This window comes from Denticeps clupeoides, chromosome 20 (genome assembly GCF_900700375.1).
Source record: "Denticeps clupeoides chromosome 20, fDenClu1.1, whole genome shotgun sequence".
Lineage (NCBI taxonomy): Eukaryota > Metazoa > Chordata > Actinopteri > Clupeiformes > Denticipitidae > Denticeps > Denticeps clupeoides.
The window spans coordinates 4,361,157-4,379,081 of NC_041726.1; the positions used below are offsets into that span (position 1 = coordinate 4,361,157).

The window sequence follows — 17,925 nt, forward strand, 5'->3', positions numbered from 1 at the left end:
ACACGTGGAGTTCTGTACTTAACAAAAAAAGGTGAAATAAGTGAAAACATGTTTTATATTCTAGTTTCTTTGCTCTGATTACTGCTTTGCACACTCTTGGCATTCTCTCCATGAGCTTCAAGAGGTCGTCACCTGAAATGCTTCTCCAACAGTCTTGAAGGAGTTCCCAGAGGTGTTTAGCACTTGTTGGTCCAGCTCACCCCAAACCATCTGGATTGGGTTCAGGTCCGGTGACTGTGGAGGTCAGGTCTCCACTTTTTGTTAAGTACAGAACTCCACATGTGTTCATTCATAGTTTTGATGCCTTCAGTGAGAATCTACCAACGTAAATGGTCATGAAAATAAAGAACACACATTGCATGATGGTGTGTCCAAACTTTTGGCCTGTACTGTGTATGTGTGTGTGTGTAAAGGCCTTACGTCTAAAACAATGTTAAATGTCATGAGTAAAAGGTCATGATTTGGACATCCCTAACTGTGATGCTGGTGTTGTGTTGAGAACTGCTCACGAAAAAAAAAAAAGAGACACACACTCAGTTTCTGGAATGAAACTCACTGTATTTCTCTGAAGGATCATGTCTGGAGGAGGAGTGGGAGGATGAGAGTATTTACAAAAACTGCTTCTTTGCCACAGCTACAGATCCTTGGGGTTCTTCATGCAATTGTGAGATAAAAAAAAACAAAACAAAACAACAGCCTTTACTTCTCTTATGCTCAGCAGTACACAGTACCCTTACATATTCCAACTGTGAATAAGTACAACACGACAAGAAAGACGAAGGAGAAAAGAAGTGACGGGAACAGTGTTGACAGGTAGCTGCCCTTTCGATGAGGCGTGGTGACCGTGCCAGGTTTCAGCACGGAATTCAGCTTAAAGAACAACCAGGAGCCCTTCCGGTCTGTGCACACACAGGCATGCCGTACAATACAGATTAAAACCCAAAAAAAGAAAAAAAGAGAGAGATGTAGGGAAATACAGCTTTGCTTTCAGCCATCACATACAGCCAAAGATGCACTGTAGGTAATAATATACAGCGTTCTCTGTCAGTGTTGGGTACAGTCCCAGGTTATCGGGTTTTTTTTGGTTTAATTTATTAATTGCTTTGTAATATCGTCTGATTATCTGGCCTTACAGTCAAATATTTTTTGTTCTTTTTTTTTTTTTTGGTATAAACGGCAATAGTAAATTGCTTTCTGACAATAGTCTTAAGATGATTTATAATACAGATTCATTACAACTGAATAATGAGATCGAGCCCGACGTTAAGAGCGCGGTGTAGTTAGGTGCTTTTTGTGGATAAATGGATGTAAACATTGTTCTCAATATGAGTTCCTTCAGGGCAAGCAATAAAATTGGGATGGTCTCCATGAACCTACAAAACCAGCGATTTATGGCCTTAAGAATTCTGGCGTAGCAAACGAGAACAGGAGAACCGACCCACCAGTATCATATTAATGCCGAACTGCAAGAAATGTGGGGGAAAAAGACGGCGTTTAAGGTATATGTGTAATGCATAATACAGTATATTAGAATATATTGCAGTATTATATACATTTTAGTAAACTACAGTCTACTATTCGTCGATATTGGGAATAATAATCGTTATAAAACTCATCATGGCGCTCCATGGCGTTTTTTTTTCCATATTTATTCTGTACGCTGTGCGTGCACTGCAACACGGAATGTAAAATGCAAAAAAAAAAAAAAAAAAAAATTCCAAAAGAAACGCGCCAAGCAGAGGACCAACCAGGGTCCAGCCTTTAGCCGCGCCGGACGAAAAACAGAATTGTCTAGGCTCGAGTAAAGACTGTGCAGTTTTTCATTTTTATTTTTATTTTTTTTGTTGTTATATATGAATAATAATATATGTAATAAAGGCAGCACTTGGGTCTAAGGGAGCTCAGTCTAACTTCACATTGTGACACTGCGGGACGGTAAGCAGGTAGCAGTAAGGGTTGAAGCAGCAGAGGTCATTGGTGGGAGAAGTTCTTCCTTTTTTTTATATCCTGGAGCACAGTTTTGATATGACCGGACAATAACGCGCGCCTGTGTGTGTGTGTGTGTGTGTGTGTGTGTATATATATTAATAGCCTCTAAATGGATGCGTAGACCGCTTGTGAGGACGTCCGTATCGCGCCCAGTGTTCCGGAGGCTTCGGGCTGATCTCGGGTCAGTGCAGCAGGTGCAGTCTGTGGCGTCTCCGTAACACCGAACGGCCGTCCGCTGGCATTTAAAGCAGCGTGTGCTTCACACAAAGGAAAACGAAAGAAAAAAAAAAAAGAAACCCACTAGAGGAATTTTTGTGAAACCGCTGGTCTGCATGATTATATCCAGAACGCACTGGGAAACGGAGCGCTTGACATGTTGTTATAATATTATATTATATTATATTATATCCCCTTGTATGTACACTGAGTGCATGTCTAAATGTTCTTCGGAGATAGCATACAATTACATCTGCTGCAGACTGGTTTCATGACATGCTCTAGGGAGACAGCGAAATACTTTAAAAAATAATAATAAATAGATGAAAATTAGACATAATAAATTAGAACGTGTGGTCCTAACAGACGTGGAAATGGTCAGTGGTAAGGAAAGACCTTTCTTTCTTTTTTTTTTGGTGGTTCTCTAAAGTGGCAGCTCAATAGCAACTTGAGTTCCTTGCACTGAGGTTCTGCTTTTGCTCCAGACACGGGTTGAATCTGATGGCAATCGTAGAGTTCCTTGCAGGAGGAAGGAGAGCATTGGTCTGCAGCTGAGATGTCCATCTGCGGTTCCAAGACCGGTTTGTCCCCAGACCAGCTGTTACGGGCGCCCTGTGAAGGCTTCTCCTTGTCCTGATGAATGGAGAGCGGTCACTCGGTGGCCCCCCCTGCTGGTTCGGAGGACCTGCTCCCAGCCTTCCTTGCTTGTTTCTGTGTCTGCTCCTGCTCCTTCTTCCTCAGCTTCTCCCGCTGCTTCTCCAGCTTCTCGCGGTTGCGTCTGGCCTTGTCCATCAGCGCTTTCAGCTCCTTCACCTTCTTCTTGATCAGGGCACGGTCCTGGGACGACTCCACTCCCAAAACCTACAGGCGTACGAACACGCGCACAGTGCTGAGGTTAATGTAAAAATGCAAAATGTAAAGGTTCAATATTTAAACACTTTATATATTCACTATATTTTGGTCCGTGTTGTCTCATAGCTTTATACACATATTATGCACATTCAGCTGAGTTTGCATATAAGGGCATTAATTTAACTTTAGACTTTAACTTTAGATAAAAGAGAGCTGGCAGTGTTGTGTTTATGGATTTACAGTCAATTATGACTATAGCACCGTAAACCATTATTTCAGTTATTGAAATGTACTTAAAATTGACTCCATAATATACTTCCAACTTATTTTTTTGCATTTTTTGACATTATCCATGTGGCACAATAAATCGTTGAAGGTGAAGCGGACATGTTGTCTGGTGGATTATTAAAATGGCCTTTACCTTCAGGCCACCGCTGTCCAGCTGCAGAAGCTGCTCTCCGTCCACGCGCTTGGCAGTGAATTGTGGGATGTACTGCTCCAGGCCGAGGCCGATGAGCCAGCGGCTCACCTGCTGACAGGTCCACTCCGGCACGCTGCGGTTCTGCCACTGGTGCAGCTTCATGGGTAGCCCGTCGTCTAAGATCTTCCGCAAAACAAATCTAGCATTAAAATTACCAACATCTTGAAGTCGACTTTAGGCATTTTTCATGGTGGAGGTGAATGGATCAGCGTAGAATCTGCCGTTGTTAATGGTGATTTGTTACGGAATACTACCTGACCAATCACACGCCATGATTTACATGCTAGCAGTCTGTTGTTAGTAGCGTTTGGAATCTTTTGAGTCTTTAAAGAGAGTAATATTCAAAACAACTAAGCACTTTCAGATGTAATTAAAGGACGTTTATTCTGGGCTTTTGGGGAGCGGGTCGGTAAAACTGCAGACTTGACGCGACGGCGTCTCACCTCGTCATCGATCAAATCCAGGCTCTGCGACGAGTGCAGCGTGTCGGGGGGGAGGGGAAAGCCGGTTAGATTATCACCGAGCAGGAGAAAATGTGCACGGCGGCTCTTAGACAACAACATTTTTTTTTCTTATACGGCCCAAAATCACAGTAATGTCTCAATGGGCTTTGACAAGCCCTACAGTTGACAGCCCCCCCCACACTTGAAAAACAACTCTAGGCGAGAGTAAAAAAAAGAAAGGAAACCTTGGGGAGGAGGGATACAGAGAGGGACCCCCTTCCAGGGTAGAGTGAGCCCGCAAGTGGTGTCAGTGCAGGCTTTGTGACGATTTGTCCAATAAGAGAAGTAGCCCTACAGTTTTAGAGTTGGAGAAGTCCAAAGTGTAGTATAGAGACGAAACGAGGCGTCTGCCTCGTCCTCACCTCGTCGGAGGACAGCACCAGCGTGTGGGAGCGGCCGGAGATCTTGGGCTCGGCCACCGGGCCGCTGACCTCCGCCGAGCTGCTGCTGGTGAAGCTCAAGTTGTCATTGTAACTGGGACACTATGGGGGAAAAAAAACACACAAAACATACAACTGTTACGGGCCAAGTAGTCTCACGTTTAAATCCTTTTTTTAAGAGTGTAAGTGATCGTCACTGTGGTACGCTGCAGAACAGCACGCGGTGACGCAACGAAATGTGTCCTCTGCTTTTGTGCAGTGGCGGATTGCGGGTTCGCTTCCTCTCCCAGAAATCGATATTTGATTTCCCTTTATCAATACAATATCACCACGTCAAATATCACGATATATTGCTGTACTGATATTTTCTAACACCCCTAATAATTATGTCATTTTGCAATTGTTTAATCAAAACTTTGGAAAATATCACTTCACATCAGCTTTATGCAACTCTTCATCAGAAAAACCGCTACTCACACTTTCAGCATCTCACCTCAGTACACTTTCGAATCTCAGGTCACATCTATTCTAGTTATATACCCACATACGCTGTTGAGTATTACTTCTAAAGGCCAGGAAATGATCTCCGACCAACAAGGGTCTCGTACTTGAGTGACAACACTGGCTCAGGTTACATTATAACATTATCATCACACATTTACAGTTACCAGACGCCCTTATCCAGAGTGATTTACAATCAGTAGTGACCGGGACAGTCCCCCCTGGAGACACTCAGGGTTAAGTGTCTTGCTCAGGGACACAATAGTAGTAAGTGGGGTTTGAACCCGGGTCTTCTGGTTCGTAGGCAAGTGTGCTACTACCACTATCACACATTATGTCAGCTGTGTGTGTGAAGATAAGAGCAGTGTTGCCAGATTAAGCAGTTTTGAATTCTTTTTCAGTGTAAAAAAAAAAAGTCTTTGGTCTATTAACAAATAAAACGGGCTGGTTTGAGATCAATTCTACCCCAGACACACCAGTTACTGTTGAAAGTTCGAAACGTGAAACAGAAGTAAACATCTGTGGGTTAAAAAGGGTCTCCGGGGAAGGAACACTAATACCTTTCCTCTTCTCCTTCCCTTATCAAGCTGAACGGACCCCCAGACAGGTTAACAGTCTCTACAGTCCACCGGCGGAAGTGGTGGCCTAGTGGTTAAGGAAGCGGCCACGTAATCAGAAGGTTGCCGGTTCGAATCCTGATCCGCCAAGGTGCCACCGAGCAAAGCACCGTCCCCACACACTGCTCCCCGGGTGCCTGTCATGGCTGCCCACTGCTCACTCAGGGTGATGGGTTAAATGCAGAGGACAAATTTCACTGTGTGCACCGGTACTCTTGTGTATCACATGTGACAATCACTTCACTTAAAATAGAAAACACAATGTCAGCAACAGTCTCTGTTTCACCTCAGCATAAACCCCTTTTCACTGGAGGCTTAAGTTAAGGCCAACCTCCATACTGACAATGCCCGGAGAGGTTTCAGGCAAATACGTCAAACTATTTACCAAAGCAAATTTGTGTTATTATATGGAAGCAATTTTCGGTGCGTCATATAAAGACTGAAATCCCTGTTGCGCTTATCTCAGCCCTGTCTGGCCGAGAGCCTCTGAGAGCACGACCGACACAGAGATGCTTTAAAACCTCCCAGTCACCATCAAAGGCACTCAAAGAAGAACTTTCTTCACTGTTACCTTGGCAGCACTTCATATTCACAGCATACAAGATGCCGTCAGGTAGTACTGTTGCAGTCAAGACCACCTAAACCGAGACATTGCAGAGACCAGAGGGTATCAAGACCAAGACACTGCCGAGACTTGAGGGTACCGAGGCCAAAAACGAGACCAAGAGCAAGGCTGGTCAAGACCAAGACCGAAAACAGACTAGGGCTAGAATCAACATCACATTACTCAGATCAACATTAAACAGTGTATTATAAATAAAATTCATGTTATATTTTCAATTATATTGTCCACATGTGTCTAATTGAAAATCTCCCAGATTTTAAAGTGAAGTGATTGTCATTGTGATACACAACAGTGAAATTTGTCCTCTGCATTTAACCCATCACCCTGAGTGAGCAGTGGGCAGCCATGACAGGCACCCGGGGAGCAGTGTGTGGGGACGGTATGTTGCTCAGTGGCACCTCAGTGGCTCAGAATTTGAATCAGACCTTGTCAAGGGAAAGAGATGGCATGTACCAGAGAGATGTTCATATTAAATCTCTTGTACCAGGGACAGAGGCCTCGGCTAAGCTATGATCCCTTGCTTTAAACTGAAGACAATGGACATTGGTCTCAAATGTTCGCAGACACTCTTAAACACATTTTCTTCTAACAAATTTGTCTAATTAACATTAGTAAGACAGTGCTGGTTCACTGATCTACAGACTTAACAAAGTGGGGGGAAAATGCATGGTTCTAGACAGATGTCCACTAAGTACAGACAAAATGGCCTTAAAGCAAAAAAAGAGACTTCACAGGAGACAGTACTTCTCAAAGGGACCTAGTTACATTACATAAAACATTTTCGCCATGTGTATTAATGGATGCATCGACGGCTTCTCGTAATAAATTAATTTCTCTGAATTCCGACAAAACCGGAATTCAGACCCAAGAGTTTTATAAAAACGTTACAAATATTACATAGCTGTCCTAAACTTATGCCGACAGACAGTGGTACACTTGTGCCAATAATTTGTGCGCACAGGATAATAACTTTTTTTTCCATCTCATGGTATTTAAGCAGGTCCGAAGTAGTGAGCTGGCTGCTTGCAAAAAAAAAAAGAAGAAATATCTCCCCCTGAACAAACGACTGTGCTACGCGAGCATGCACGACAGTTCTGTCAGATTTAGGGGTTCTACCTCATAGTTTGATGACATAGTTCCTACTTTTTATGGCGCTTTCTCTCCAGATGCCTGGTGAATGTAGACATTGTCTCATGGTCCCATTTTTGAGCACATTGCCCGGCACATGGTGCTAAACTCCTGCACCGCGTGCCAGACTAAGACTGAAAAGGAAACCTGCTGTAACCTCTACACCAGACTCATGGCGGTCTCACTCTGGATTCGTACTCATTTTGCTGCAAAAGCTCATGTTTCTGTAACCTATAATAAGGGCATTAATCTTAGCGAGAGGCTGTAATTAATTACGATTAATTAAAGCTTCAGTGGAGTGATTGGCATTGAGATACACAGCACAGCACATTGTGTCACAAAATGTGTCCTCTGCTTTATTGGCTGCCGCTTGTGTTCTCCCTGCACGGCAGACACACCCACACTCAAGTATTGATGCAACGCATACGTGTGAATGTTCGGTGTTTTATTTGAATGTGTTAAATATTTAAAACGAATTGCAACGGTTGACGGACACAGTAACAAGTAAATCACCAGAGTGTAGTAACTTGTACCGAATACTTCACTCACAAATAAACTGTGCATGTCTGGAGCTATGGGCATACCTTGCTCTTTCTTTCCGGACTGTTCTCCGCCGAGTGCTCCGTTGAGCTGGACACAGAGAGACGTTAAAAACGTTACCATGGACAGTCCTACTCACAACTCTGCTAACATACTATGCACTTACTGCACATTACTTACGACACAGATGTGTTTATACTGTGCAATTGGTGTATTTGTGCTATATTTCTGTATTTCTACTGTAATGTTACACGTCTATTAAAATGTTACAACTGCCATGTATCGTACACTGTATCTGTGTACGGGTGACGAACAATATGACAATAAAAGCGATATGATTCCATTAAATGATACCTATGAGCACTTTTTGCAAAACGATTATTGCTTGCATGTGTCTGGACTGGTAAATACCTCTGCTACCTGCCTGGCTGTTAAACAACATTTTAAAGCAATCTAGACAGACCTGACTTCCTATTACATTGTTGAATATGTGCTAGACGAGTATGCATATTATATCATTATATTACTTACTTAAAATGTAGTGATATTGCCATAAACATATTCAATAATGTATTCCACAAAAGATAAAATAATTTTAGAACACAAATAAATGCTTCTTTCAAACAGCAGCATCAACATTTCCCTACAAACTGTAGTATGGTACAATTGGTACCAGTGTGCTGCATCTTCTACTCAACTTCTTTTGCACACTCTTGCACATATTTGTATTTGTTACATATTAATTTTGTGTGTATTTTTATTAAAATTGTCATTGTTGTACAACCATTTATTTTTCAATTGCAAATAAAGCCTTTTAAAATACGTACCTATATTACTTATTAATTAATATCAGAGTGTACTGGTCTACAACAAAAACAACACGCTAAAAGTTTTATACCATATCAGAGGTGCTTTAAACATTCTCAGACTTTTTAAAAGTATCTGCATTGTAAACGCTGCCTCGCAAAACGAGGCACAGCCCTGATTATATGAATTGTACTGAACAAGCAGAGTAAAGTGCAAAAGCGTACCCCAGGCCCCGCGTTCTTCTGCTCGGCTTCTCCTCGGTGCTGTGGGAGGGGCTCGGTGCATCAGGAGATTCTGCACAGAAGGGGCATGGTCGGTTCTTCTCATCACGTAAGTAAACGCGGCGTCAAACCACTTCTATTTAACTAGGGCCGATCCGACACCAAGGTAGGGGAGGACACAGGCGCAGGTTTACGGAATTAGACACACCGACTGACCATTAAAAGCGCTGGTCGCAGACCGTACCAGGTCTTACATACACCCACGCACACCTATACACACACCGCACACACACAATAACAGACCAACGACAAGGCTGGACCCGGAACGCCGGGAAAACAGGAGTAGGGAATCGGGAAGGGGCGTGGTCAACACTCCGTGCCCCGGGACACCCGCAAGTACCATCGTTACACGATCGATGCTACAATAGCAACAATAGCAACGGGCTTAAATCATTCGAGTTCAGATTGAATTGAAATCAGTTGAAAGTGCTGCATTCAGATCAGATTCGAACGATGTAAAAACATTAAAACTACCGCTCCCACCTTTGCCATCTGCGCCTGGCTGATGTTGCGGGGAGGCCTCGGCGCTCTGCCGCGAAATCCTGCCATTTCCGGTTTCAGGCCCGCTGGACGAAGTGGTGGAGGTCGAGGCAACAGATGAGTCTCGTCTGTGGGAGTCCTGTGAGGAATCCATATTTAATCCACAGCAAAAGCTATATATACAGTTGAAACTGTATAAAAAGACATATAACTTTTTTTTTTCTTACTGTCTGATATTAAATCATGCAAAACCCTTCCGGTTTTAGGCCCATTCCATTTCCCAAAATAATTTCTATTTGCTAAATGTCAAAATAATGTGTGAGAGAATTTTTTTGAGATTTTTTTTTACTTTTTAAAAAAGTAAAAAGTTTAGCGTAGTATTTGGTAGAATTAAACCGAATGACTTGACTCTTTGGTTATCATTCTACAAGATTCCCACAACAGTTTAATGGGATTTTGGCCCGTTCCTCCTGACAGAACTGGTGTAATTGAGTCAGATTTGTGGGCCGCCTTGCTCTCACACGTCTTTTCAGCTCTGACCACAAAATTTCTATGGGATCGAGATAAGGGCTTTGTGATGGCCGCTCCAAAACATTGGCTTTGTTGTCCTTAAGCCACTTTGTAACATATTTTGCCGTTCGCTTAGGGTCATTGTCCATTTGGAAGACCCATCTGCACCCATTTGCAGCTTCAATATTTCAACATACGGTTCTTTCTTCATGATGCCATCCATTTTGTGAGGTGCACCAGTCCCTCCTGCCGCAAAACACCCCACAACATGACGCTGCCACCTCCGTACTTCACAGGCCTGTTCTCAGGCTTGAAGGCTTCCCCCGTTTTCCTCCAAATATGACGATAGTCATTATGGCCAAACTGTTTCTTCAGACCACAGGACACGTCTCCAGAAATTAGGGTCTTTGTCCCCGTGTAATCTGGCTTTTTTATACGTTGCTTTTTGGAGCGATGGCTTTTTCCTCGCTGAGCTCAGTACGAGTGCAGTACTCGTTTCACTGTGGATAGTGATCCACTCTTACCAGCTTCAGCCAGCATCTTCGTCTGCGTATAATTGTTTGAACAGATGAACGCGGCACCTTCAGGCATCTGGAAACTGCTCCCAAGGAGTTAACCTATCAGACGCTTCCAAAGCCATGACATCATCATCTGGGTTTTCCCAAATAGTTTAAAGGCATAGTAACCTTAGCGCATGTAAATTTCTGACTTTGAAGAAAGTAATAAAAAAATTCTCTCACACGTTATTTTGACATTTAGCAAAGGCCTAAAACTGAAAGGGTTTTGTATGATTTAATATCAGACTGTAAGAAAAAAAAAAAGTCTTTTTATATGTCTTTTTGTACAGTATATGTAAACTGTATTTCTGCAGGACGAATGTCACCGACTTTTACTAACAGTACTGCTGATCAAGGGCCGTTTTGAAAAAAAAAAAAAAAAAAAAAACAAGAGTTTAACAGCGTTTATCCCCGGAAAGATTTGACTCCCGTGGAGATTAAATTGGTGCCGCAGGGTGCCGACGCGGCAATTAAAATATTACATAAAGGCTTTAATGTAAGAGCAGGAGCAGACTGAGGGCCCTCACTTCGAGGGGAAATGTGCTGCAGGGGCTGCGAGAAGCTTTTCGCGCTGTACTGAGGGGGTCAGGCCATCACCTCTGTCTTTTTAAAAACATATTCAGACATGCACAGTGGCTCCTGTCACAAATTTGCTGGTTAATTAAGAATTTTTATAGAAATTTGAAGTGGTATCATCAACTGACAGACTGTGTAGTATTCCTCTTTCGTAATGCACCTTTATTATTGCACCGACAAATTTGACACAAAGGATGCATGAAATTCTGCAAGACACACACCGAAGAAGAAATATTTTCGTGTGAGGACCAGGGGGGGGCGTTATTTTACATCTGGAGGAAGGGTGACGGGTGAGAAAGTTACATTCAAATAAGCAACAGTGGAGACAAACAACACGTTTGGTCGGGCAGATTTAACAACCAAATAATAAATAAATAAAGTGAAGTGATTGTCACACGTGATACACAGCAACACAGCACATGGTGCACACAGTGGAATTTGCCCTCTGCATTTATCCCATCACCCTGAGTGAGCAGTGGGCACCATGACAGGCGCCCGGGGAGCAGTGTGTGGGGACGGCGCTTTGCTCGGTGGCACCTCAGTGGCACCTTGGCGGATCGGGATTCGAACCGGCAACGGGGTCGCTTCCTTAACCGCTAGGCCACCACCGCCCCAAAGTGAAGGTGATCTCGTGCGAAGGGTTAACGTGCCGTATTCTGGCTGTGTGTTTTTTGCATGCGTACGCACACGTGTGAATATATCTTACCCTGTCCCCTTGACTGGCCTCCGCAGAGCCCATCTCCACGCCGTCGTCTAGACGACCCCACGATGGACCCGCCTCCCTCGTGACTGGTCCGCAGGTGAGAATGTGGCACAGCACCACCGAAACAAAAATGGCAGGTTAGTGAAGATCACAAGTGGCCAGCTCAAACTAATCTCAACAAATTCTGTTCAGTTGGCTTATGTCACTTGAATCGCCAGTTCGCAACACAGAGCTGAGCGAAAACACGACTCAGCTTCAAAGGGTGAGTTTAAGATCGACCCTGGACTTAATCTCGCTTTCTGACGAGGGTGGTAGTGGCCTAGTGGGGTAACACACTCGCCTATGAACCAGAAACCCCGGGTTCGAATCCCACTTACTACCATTGTGTCCCTGAGCAAGACACTTAACCCTGAGTGTCTCCAGGGGGGGACTGTCCCTGTAACTACTGATTGTAAGCCGCTCTGGATAAGGGCGTCTGGTAAATGCTGTAAATGTAAATGTGACGAGGTTCTGATTCCAGACACGCGTCTCGTGCGTGAATCTCGTATGAAACCTCTCTGGGTAAAGAGGAGCTCTTCTGACAGAAGATGCTCCCGCCAACCCCGCGCCCGCCCCCCTCGGTGGCATCTGATAAAAAATAAATAAATAAATACATAAAAACCCACCTCATTCAGTCAGATCGCATCTGAATCAGTATTCTGGGACTGTCTGCCTTTATCAGTTTTTCCCGGGAACGGGGAGATGTAAAGGGCCAGTGTGCTCATTAAAGCACTGGGCAATAACCGATAAAAAAAAAAGGAGCCACATCCGCTACAACCTGCTTTTTTAGTTTAATACGGCCAAAGAAAAGTAAAACCTCACTGAGGTATAATATCTGGAGAAAGCTAGAAGGCTCGTACAACTACTATTAACTGGGTGGTAGTAGCCTAGTGGGTAACACACTCGCCTGCGCACCAGACGTCCCAGGTTCAAATCCCACTTACTACCATCGTGTCCCTGAGCAAGACACTTAACCCTGAGTGTCTCCAGGGGGGACTGTCCCTGTAACTACTGACTGTAAGTCGCTCTGGATAAAAGAGTCTGATAAATGCTGTAAATGTAAATGTATTACAACCAATAATAATAATAATACATTTTGGGGGTATTGTGCATGACCCATAGACCCCATCGAGGCAAGCCATATGTCTATCTATGCAGAAAGGAAAGCTGTATGACCTGGCATGATAGACGGGTCTCTGTGCTCAACGGTGTCAGCACAAATCCCAAAACACACATTTTTTCCCACTTTTCCAACTCTTGTCCATTTTTTTTCCCCCCGACCCGTAGGCCCCACCAAGGCAACCAATATGTCAAACCGTGCAGAGAGGCCAGTTGTGTTTCTTGGCCTTAAAGTTGTTTCTGTGCATTGCAAGGGCTTAGTGGGACGATGGTGAACATAACAGGTTATTTATACATTTTTAAATAATCACCGTTAATGCATTAATTTTGACAGCCCTAATAATTTGCACGTTTATTCAAGGATTCTAGTGGAGGAACTAACGAATATGACATTGACAAACACTCCCCTGTTGTATAAAAGCCTTAGAGCTGAAAGCATGGAATGGAATCAGTCACAAAGGAGTCCGAAAAAGAAGTTTCTCCCCTTGTAAATGGTGCTCGAGCAGCGCGAGTCAGTGCTGGCCTCCTACATCGATGTGCGATGGTGACGTGGGGGGCATTTCCTTCAACCACAACTAGAAAAAAGGCCTTTAATCTGCAGGCGGACTGAAGGCTTTAGTCCAGAGTTCGTGATGGAGCTGGAGTCTGGTCCGGAGCACCCTTTTCATACAAAAAACGGTCTCTATCCTGAAGCTTGGGCTTAAATAAAGGATGCTGGGGTCTGATAAATAACGTACAGTACAAGGCACTGATTTACATTTACATTTACAGCATTTATCAGACACCCTTATCCGGAGCGACTTACAATCAGTAGTTACAGGGACAGTCCCCCCCTGGAGACACTCAGGGTTAAGTGTCTTGCTCAGGGACACAATGGTAGTAAGTGGGATTTGAACCTGGGTCTTCAGGTTCACAGGCGAGTGTGTTGCCCACTAGGCTACTACCACCCACTACCACCACAATACAGGTATTGTGTGAAAACACAAAAGGTTTTCATCCACTGTTTCAAGGAGCTGGTGCTTCCGTAATTTTCTTTGTCCTAGTTAGGTAACAGATTTCTTTTTTATATGTTTTAATTTTCATCTCTGTCAATAACCTACCATATCCGGTACAGCAAAATCATGTTTCTTTGTTAATTTATATAGTTTCCTAAAAATGTTCACAATAAACTGCTTGTTGGCCCATTTTTTTTTTTGGTGAAAAAAATGCACCTTAGATGGTCAAATGGAATCACAGTGGAACCTATAACAGCTCCGGCGGGTGACACTCACCTCCCGCCAGCTGAGGGCTCTGCAGGGCGCAGAGTCGCTCCACCAGCCGGGCCTGGCTCTGTGAGCTGTTGTTGTTGTTGTTCACCTGGATGCAGTTCTGCTTCATCAGCTGCATCAGCTCTGCCTCCAGGGTAGCAATCTGCGGGAAATCGTTCCACATGTCATTAGTGTCCCCGTTAACATTGAAAAGATAATCTGCACACGACTGAAGGGCGACCTCTTGTGGCAGAATTCTAAATAATAAAAAAAAAACGTTTATTCTGCAGGGTGGGCCATTTATATGGATACACCTTAATAAAATGGGAATGGTTGATGATATTAACATCCTGTTTGTGGCACATCAGTATATGTGAGGGGGCAAATTTTTTCAAGATGGGTGGTGACCATAGTGGCCATTTTGAAGTCGGCCATCTTGGATCCAACTTTTGTTTTTTCAATAGGAAGAGGGTCATGTGACACATCAAATTTATCAGTAATTTCACAAGAAAAACAATGGCGTGTTTGTTTTTAAAATAACTTTATGCTTTCATGAGTTATTTACAAGTTTCTGACCACTTATAAAATGTGTTCAATGTCACCAACCATTCCCATTTTATTAAGGTGTATCCATATAAATGGCCCACCCTGTATATTTATTATAAATGGACAGTAGTGAATTGAGTGAATTTAGTAGCGTGAGGAGTACCCTGACTTGCAGGCCCTGGATCTCCACCAGATGAGCCTTCTCCACATCCTCCATCCTCTTCCTCTCTGCTTCCTCCCTCTGACCGTGCTCCGCCTCCCTAACACACCGGGCAGAAAGGGTGGAGGAGGTTGAGCGCGTGTGTATCTGTGAATGAAATCTATGTGATTTGCCTATGTGTGTGCATTACAGGTATGCACATGTGTGAATATGGATTGGCTCGTGTGTGTGTGTGTGTGTGTGTGTGTGCATCTGAGGGTGTGTGTAAAGACAGCAGTGATGTGACGGCATGAAGCGGACTTTCAGAAATGTCTGGCATAACGGCTCACGCTGCAAACTTAAAAAAAAAAAAGTATAAATCACGTCACTCTCCCAGCGTGCGAGAGGCTGTAATTCATTCTCCACCGAAAGACACGAAAGAAACCAACACAGGGACAAATTAATTTAGCACAAAATGAGATTATGGTTTTAAGTCTTGATGCTGATGACCACTCGTGAGTGGTGCCACATGCCACTTTTGTCCTATTAATTTGTCATTAACGTGGCAAGCCTCCAGTCACGACCATTCAGAACTGAATATTAATTCAGCTTCAGTGTCAGAGCTTGACTGACACGCACAGTTTTCGATAAATTCATGGTGATAATATCCAAGTTTCATCTCCACGTCCCTTCCCTCTACAGACCCATTCTGTACGGTGATTGTTGCTTTGGTGGGTAGTATTTGCTCTCTATAATTAGTGAAATTACTGTCTCTCTGGATTAAGAGCCTTAGTGATAGGAGCCTAATGATAACTGATCAAGAGTCCGGCCTTTGCTTTAGAAAGCAGTAGGCAGATAGTTTTTGGCAAAATTGCAGGAGTGGCAGCACCCGCTGCCTGTCATGATATGTGAATCTCGGCGTGAATCTGTCGGCTGGTTTCATTTGCATTCATTTTCGTGAACGTAACCGAATGGAACTGAATAGCTGAATAAATGAATGAATGTGAAGTGATGGTCACTTGTAATACACAGCATCACAGCACACGGTGCCCACAGTGAAATGTGTCCTCTGTATTTAACCCATCACCCTTGAGCAGTGGGCAGCCATGACAGGCGCCCGGGGAGCAGTGTGTGGGGACGGTGCTTTGCTCAGGCGGATCGGGATTCGAACCGGCAACCTTCTGATTACGGGGCCGCTTCCTTAACTGCTAGGCCACCACTGCCCCTAAAGAAAGCATGTCAGTTATGACCATAGGTTTCAGGTCAAGTGTTCAGTGTAGCATCACTATCACACAGGGATTAACGGCTCGCACTTGCACGGTCATGCAAACCAATTCCAGTTGGCTTTCGATGACCAAATTTGAACACTTGCACCATGCAAAGATGAAGGAGTCGTTGAGACTGGGACAGACGGACAGCCGAGAAGGAAACACAGTGGATAACTGACTTGCACGGAGGTGCATTACTGACACATTAACGTTCGGCATCGGTAAATTAGTGTTCTGGCACAGACTGCGGGTGTCAGAAGGGGTTGCCACAAAGTGAACACATTGCATCAACGCTAAACCATTAGGCGTGGCAGATTACTTCAAATCAATCCACACCCTGCTAATTATCACCTAGTCCTTAATTGAATCCTGTGCGGTGGAGCATGAAAAGATCTAAGCTGTGCGTGGCTGGTGCCATACGGGACCACGCCGACCTCACTCACTTCTGCTGGAAGTCCTTGATGAGTTTCTTGGCTTTGTTGTACTTCTTCTCCAGGGCCTGGTACTGGTTCTGGGCCTCCTTCAGGTGCTCGTTCACGGTGTGGCACAGAGTCTGCGCCTCGATCCAGTAGCTCTCCAGCTTCAGCATCCTGTCCTTGTTGTCCTCAATGCTTTGCTTCAGCTGGACCTTCTCCTTCTCCCAGCGCTGCTTCTCCTTTTCCACCGCCTGCAGCTGCAGCCAGCAAAATGAAATAAAATGCTGTTAAAACATTTATGAAATACAGTACAGGTCAAAAGTTTGGATGCACCTTCTCATTCAACGTGTTTTCTTTATGTTCATGACCATTTACGTTGGTAGATTCTCACTGAAGGCATCAGAACTATGAATGAACACGTGTGGAGTTATGTACTTAAAAAAAAGTGGAGACCTGACCTCCACAGTCACCGGACCTGAACCCAATCCAGATGGTTTGGGGTGAGCTGGACCAACAAGTGCTAAACACCTCTGGGAACTCCTTCAAGACTGATGGAGAAGCATTTCAGGTGACGACCTCTTGAAGATCATCGAGAGAATGCCAAGAGTGTGCAAAGCAGTAATCAGAGCAAAGAAACTAGAATATAAAACATGTTTTCACTTATTTCACCTTTTTTTGTTAAGTACATAACTCCACATGTGTTCATAGTTTTGATGCCTTCAGTGAGAATCTACCAACGTAAATGGTCATGAAAATAAAGAAAACACATTGAATGAGAAGGTCGTCCAAACTTTTGCCCTGTACTATACATTACCAAATATTTTTACAAATGAAAAATTTCCTTCTTTCTATTAATAGGTTAGAAAGATGTACATTATAAAACATAAACCATAGTTGTCATATGTTTCTCATTCCAGTAGTTAAAAAATATCAATTTGCTCCTTTAAACTAAGCTTTCTAATTTATGATTATGGATGATTTTTATTACTTTATGATTAGTTTTTTGAAGTGTTTTTTTTTTTCAGTGTACGAATAGCACTTCAGACTTAGCGCTGAAATACAAAAGCACTGAACTTTTTCCCCGTAATGAACTCTCAGTTTCACAGTAGAAGAACACTACTCGGTGTGTGATAACAAAGTTACGGCATGTCCTCGACCGCCCGCTCCCCGTCCAACTGTACAATGGATGCTAATTAGATCACTGATGGTCCCCTCTGGACCCGGGTGTCCAGGTGAAGATTAGGGGTGGACCGCTCTCTATTGTTCTAACTGTGTTTGGGTGGGGGGTTACATTGCCACTGAAACCCGATTCGACGGGAGAAAATGGCCCAGTTCTTGGCTGATACCGGGTTTCTAAAGTCTACAAATTAAAAATAAAACATAGTTGATTCCTCTACGATTTCCC

General features: G+C 43.8%; 1 protein-coding gene across 6 annotated transcripts in view; it reads right to left on the reverse strand.

Moving 5' to 3' along the window:
• Positions 1 to 537: 537 nt before the first annotated feature.
• The window catches only part of ppp1r9a (protein phosphatase 1, regulatory subunit 9A), a 49,633-nt gene continuing 32,245 nt past the window's right edge, over positions 538 to 17,925 (reverse strand). For 5 of the 6 annotated variants that reach the window (XM_028963191.1, XM_028963190.1, XM_028963192.1 and 2 more), the window contains 11 exons: positions 16,548 to 16,777; positions 14,861 to 14,957; positions 14,176 to 14,314; positions 11,750 to 11,832; positions 9,404 to 9,539; positions 8,864 to 8,933; positions 7,877 to 7,922; positions 4,404 to 4,523; positions 3,982 to 4,005; positions 3,479 to 3,661; positions 538 to 3,066 (listed from right to left, as the gene is read on the reverse strand). In XM_028963191.1, coding sequence (XP_028819024.1) covers positions 2,857 to 3,066; positions 3,479 to 3,661; positions 3,982 to 4,005; positions 4,404 to 4,523; positions 7,877 to 7,922; positions 8,864 to 8,933; positions 9,404 to 9,539; positions 11,750 to 11,832; positions 14,176 to 14,314; positions 14,861 to 14,957; positions 16,548 to 16,777 — 1,338 coding nt within the window. In that variant the 3' untranslated portion in view covers positions 538 to 2,856. The remainder of the gene's footprint in view (positions 3,067 to 3,478; positions 3,662 to 3,981; positions 4,006 to 4,403; positions 4,524 to 7,876; positions 7,923 to 8,863; positions 8,934 to 9,403; positions 9,540 to 11,749; positions 11,833 to 14,175; positions 14,315 to 14,860; positions 14,958 to 16,547; positions 16,778 to 17,925) is intronic. The other variant, XM_028963193.1, reaches the window with a different exon arrangement.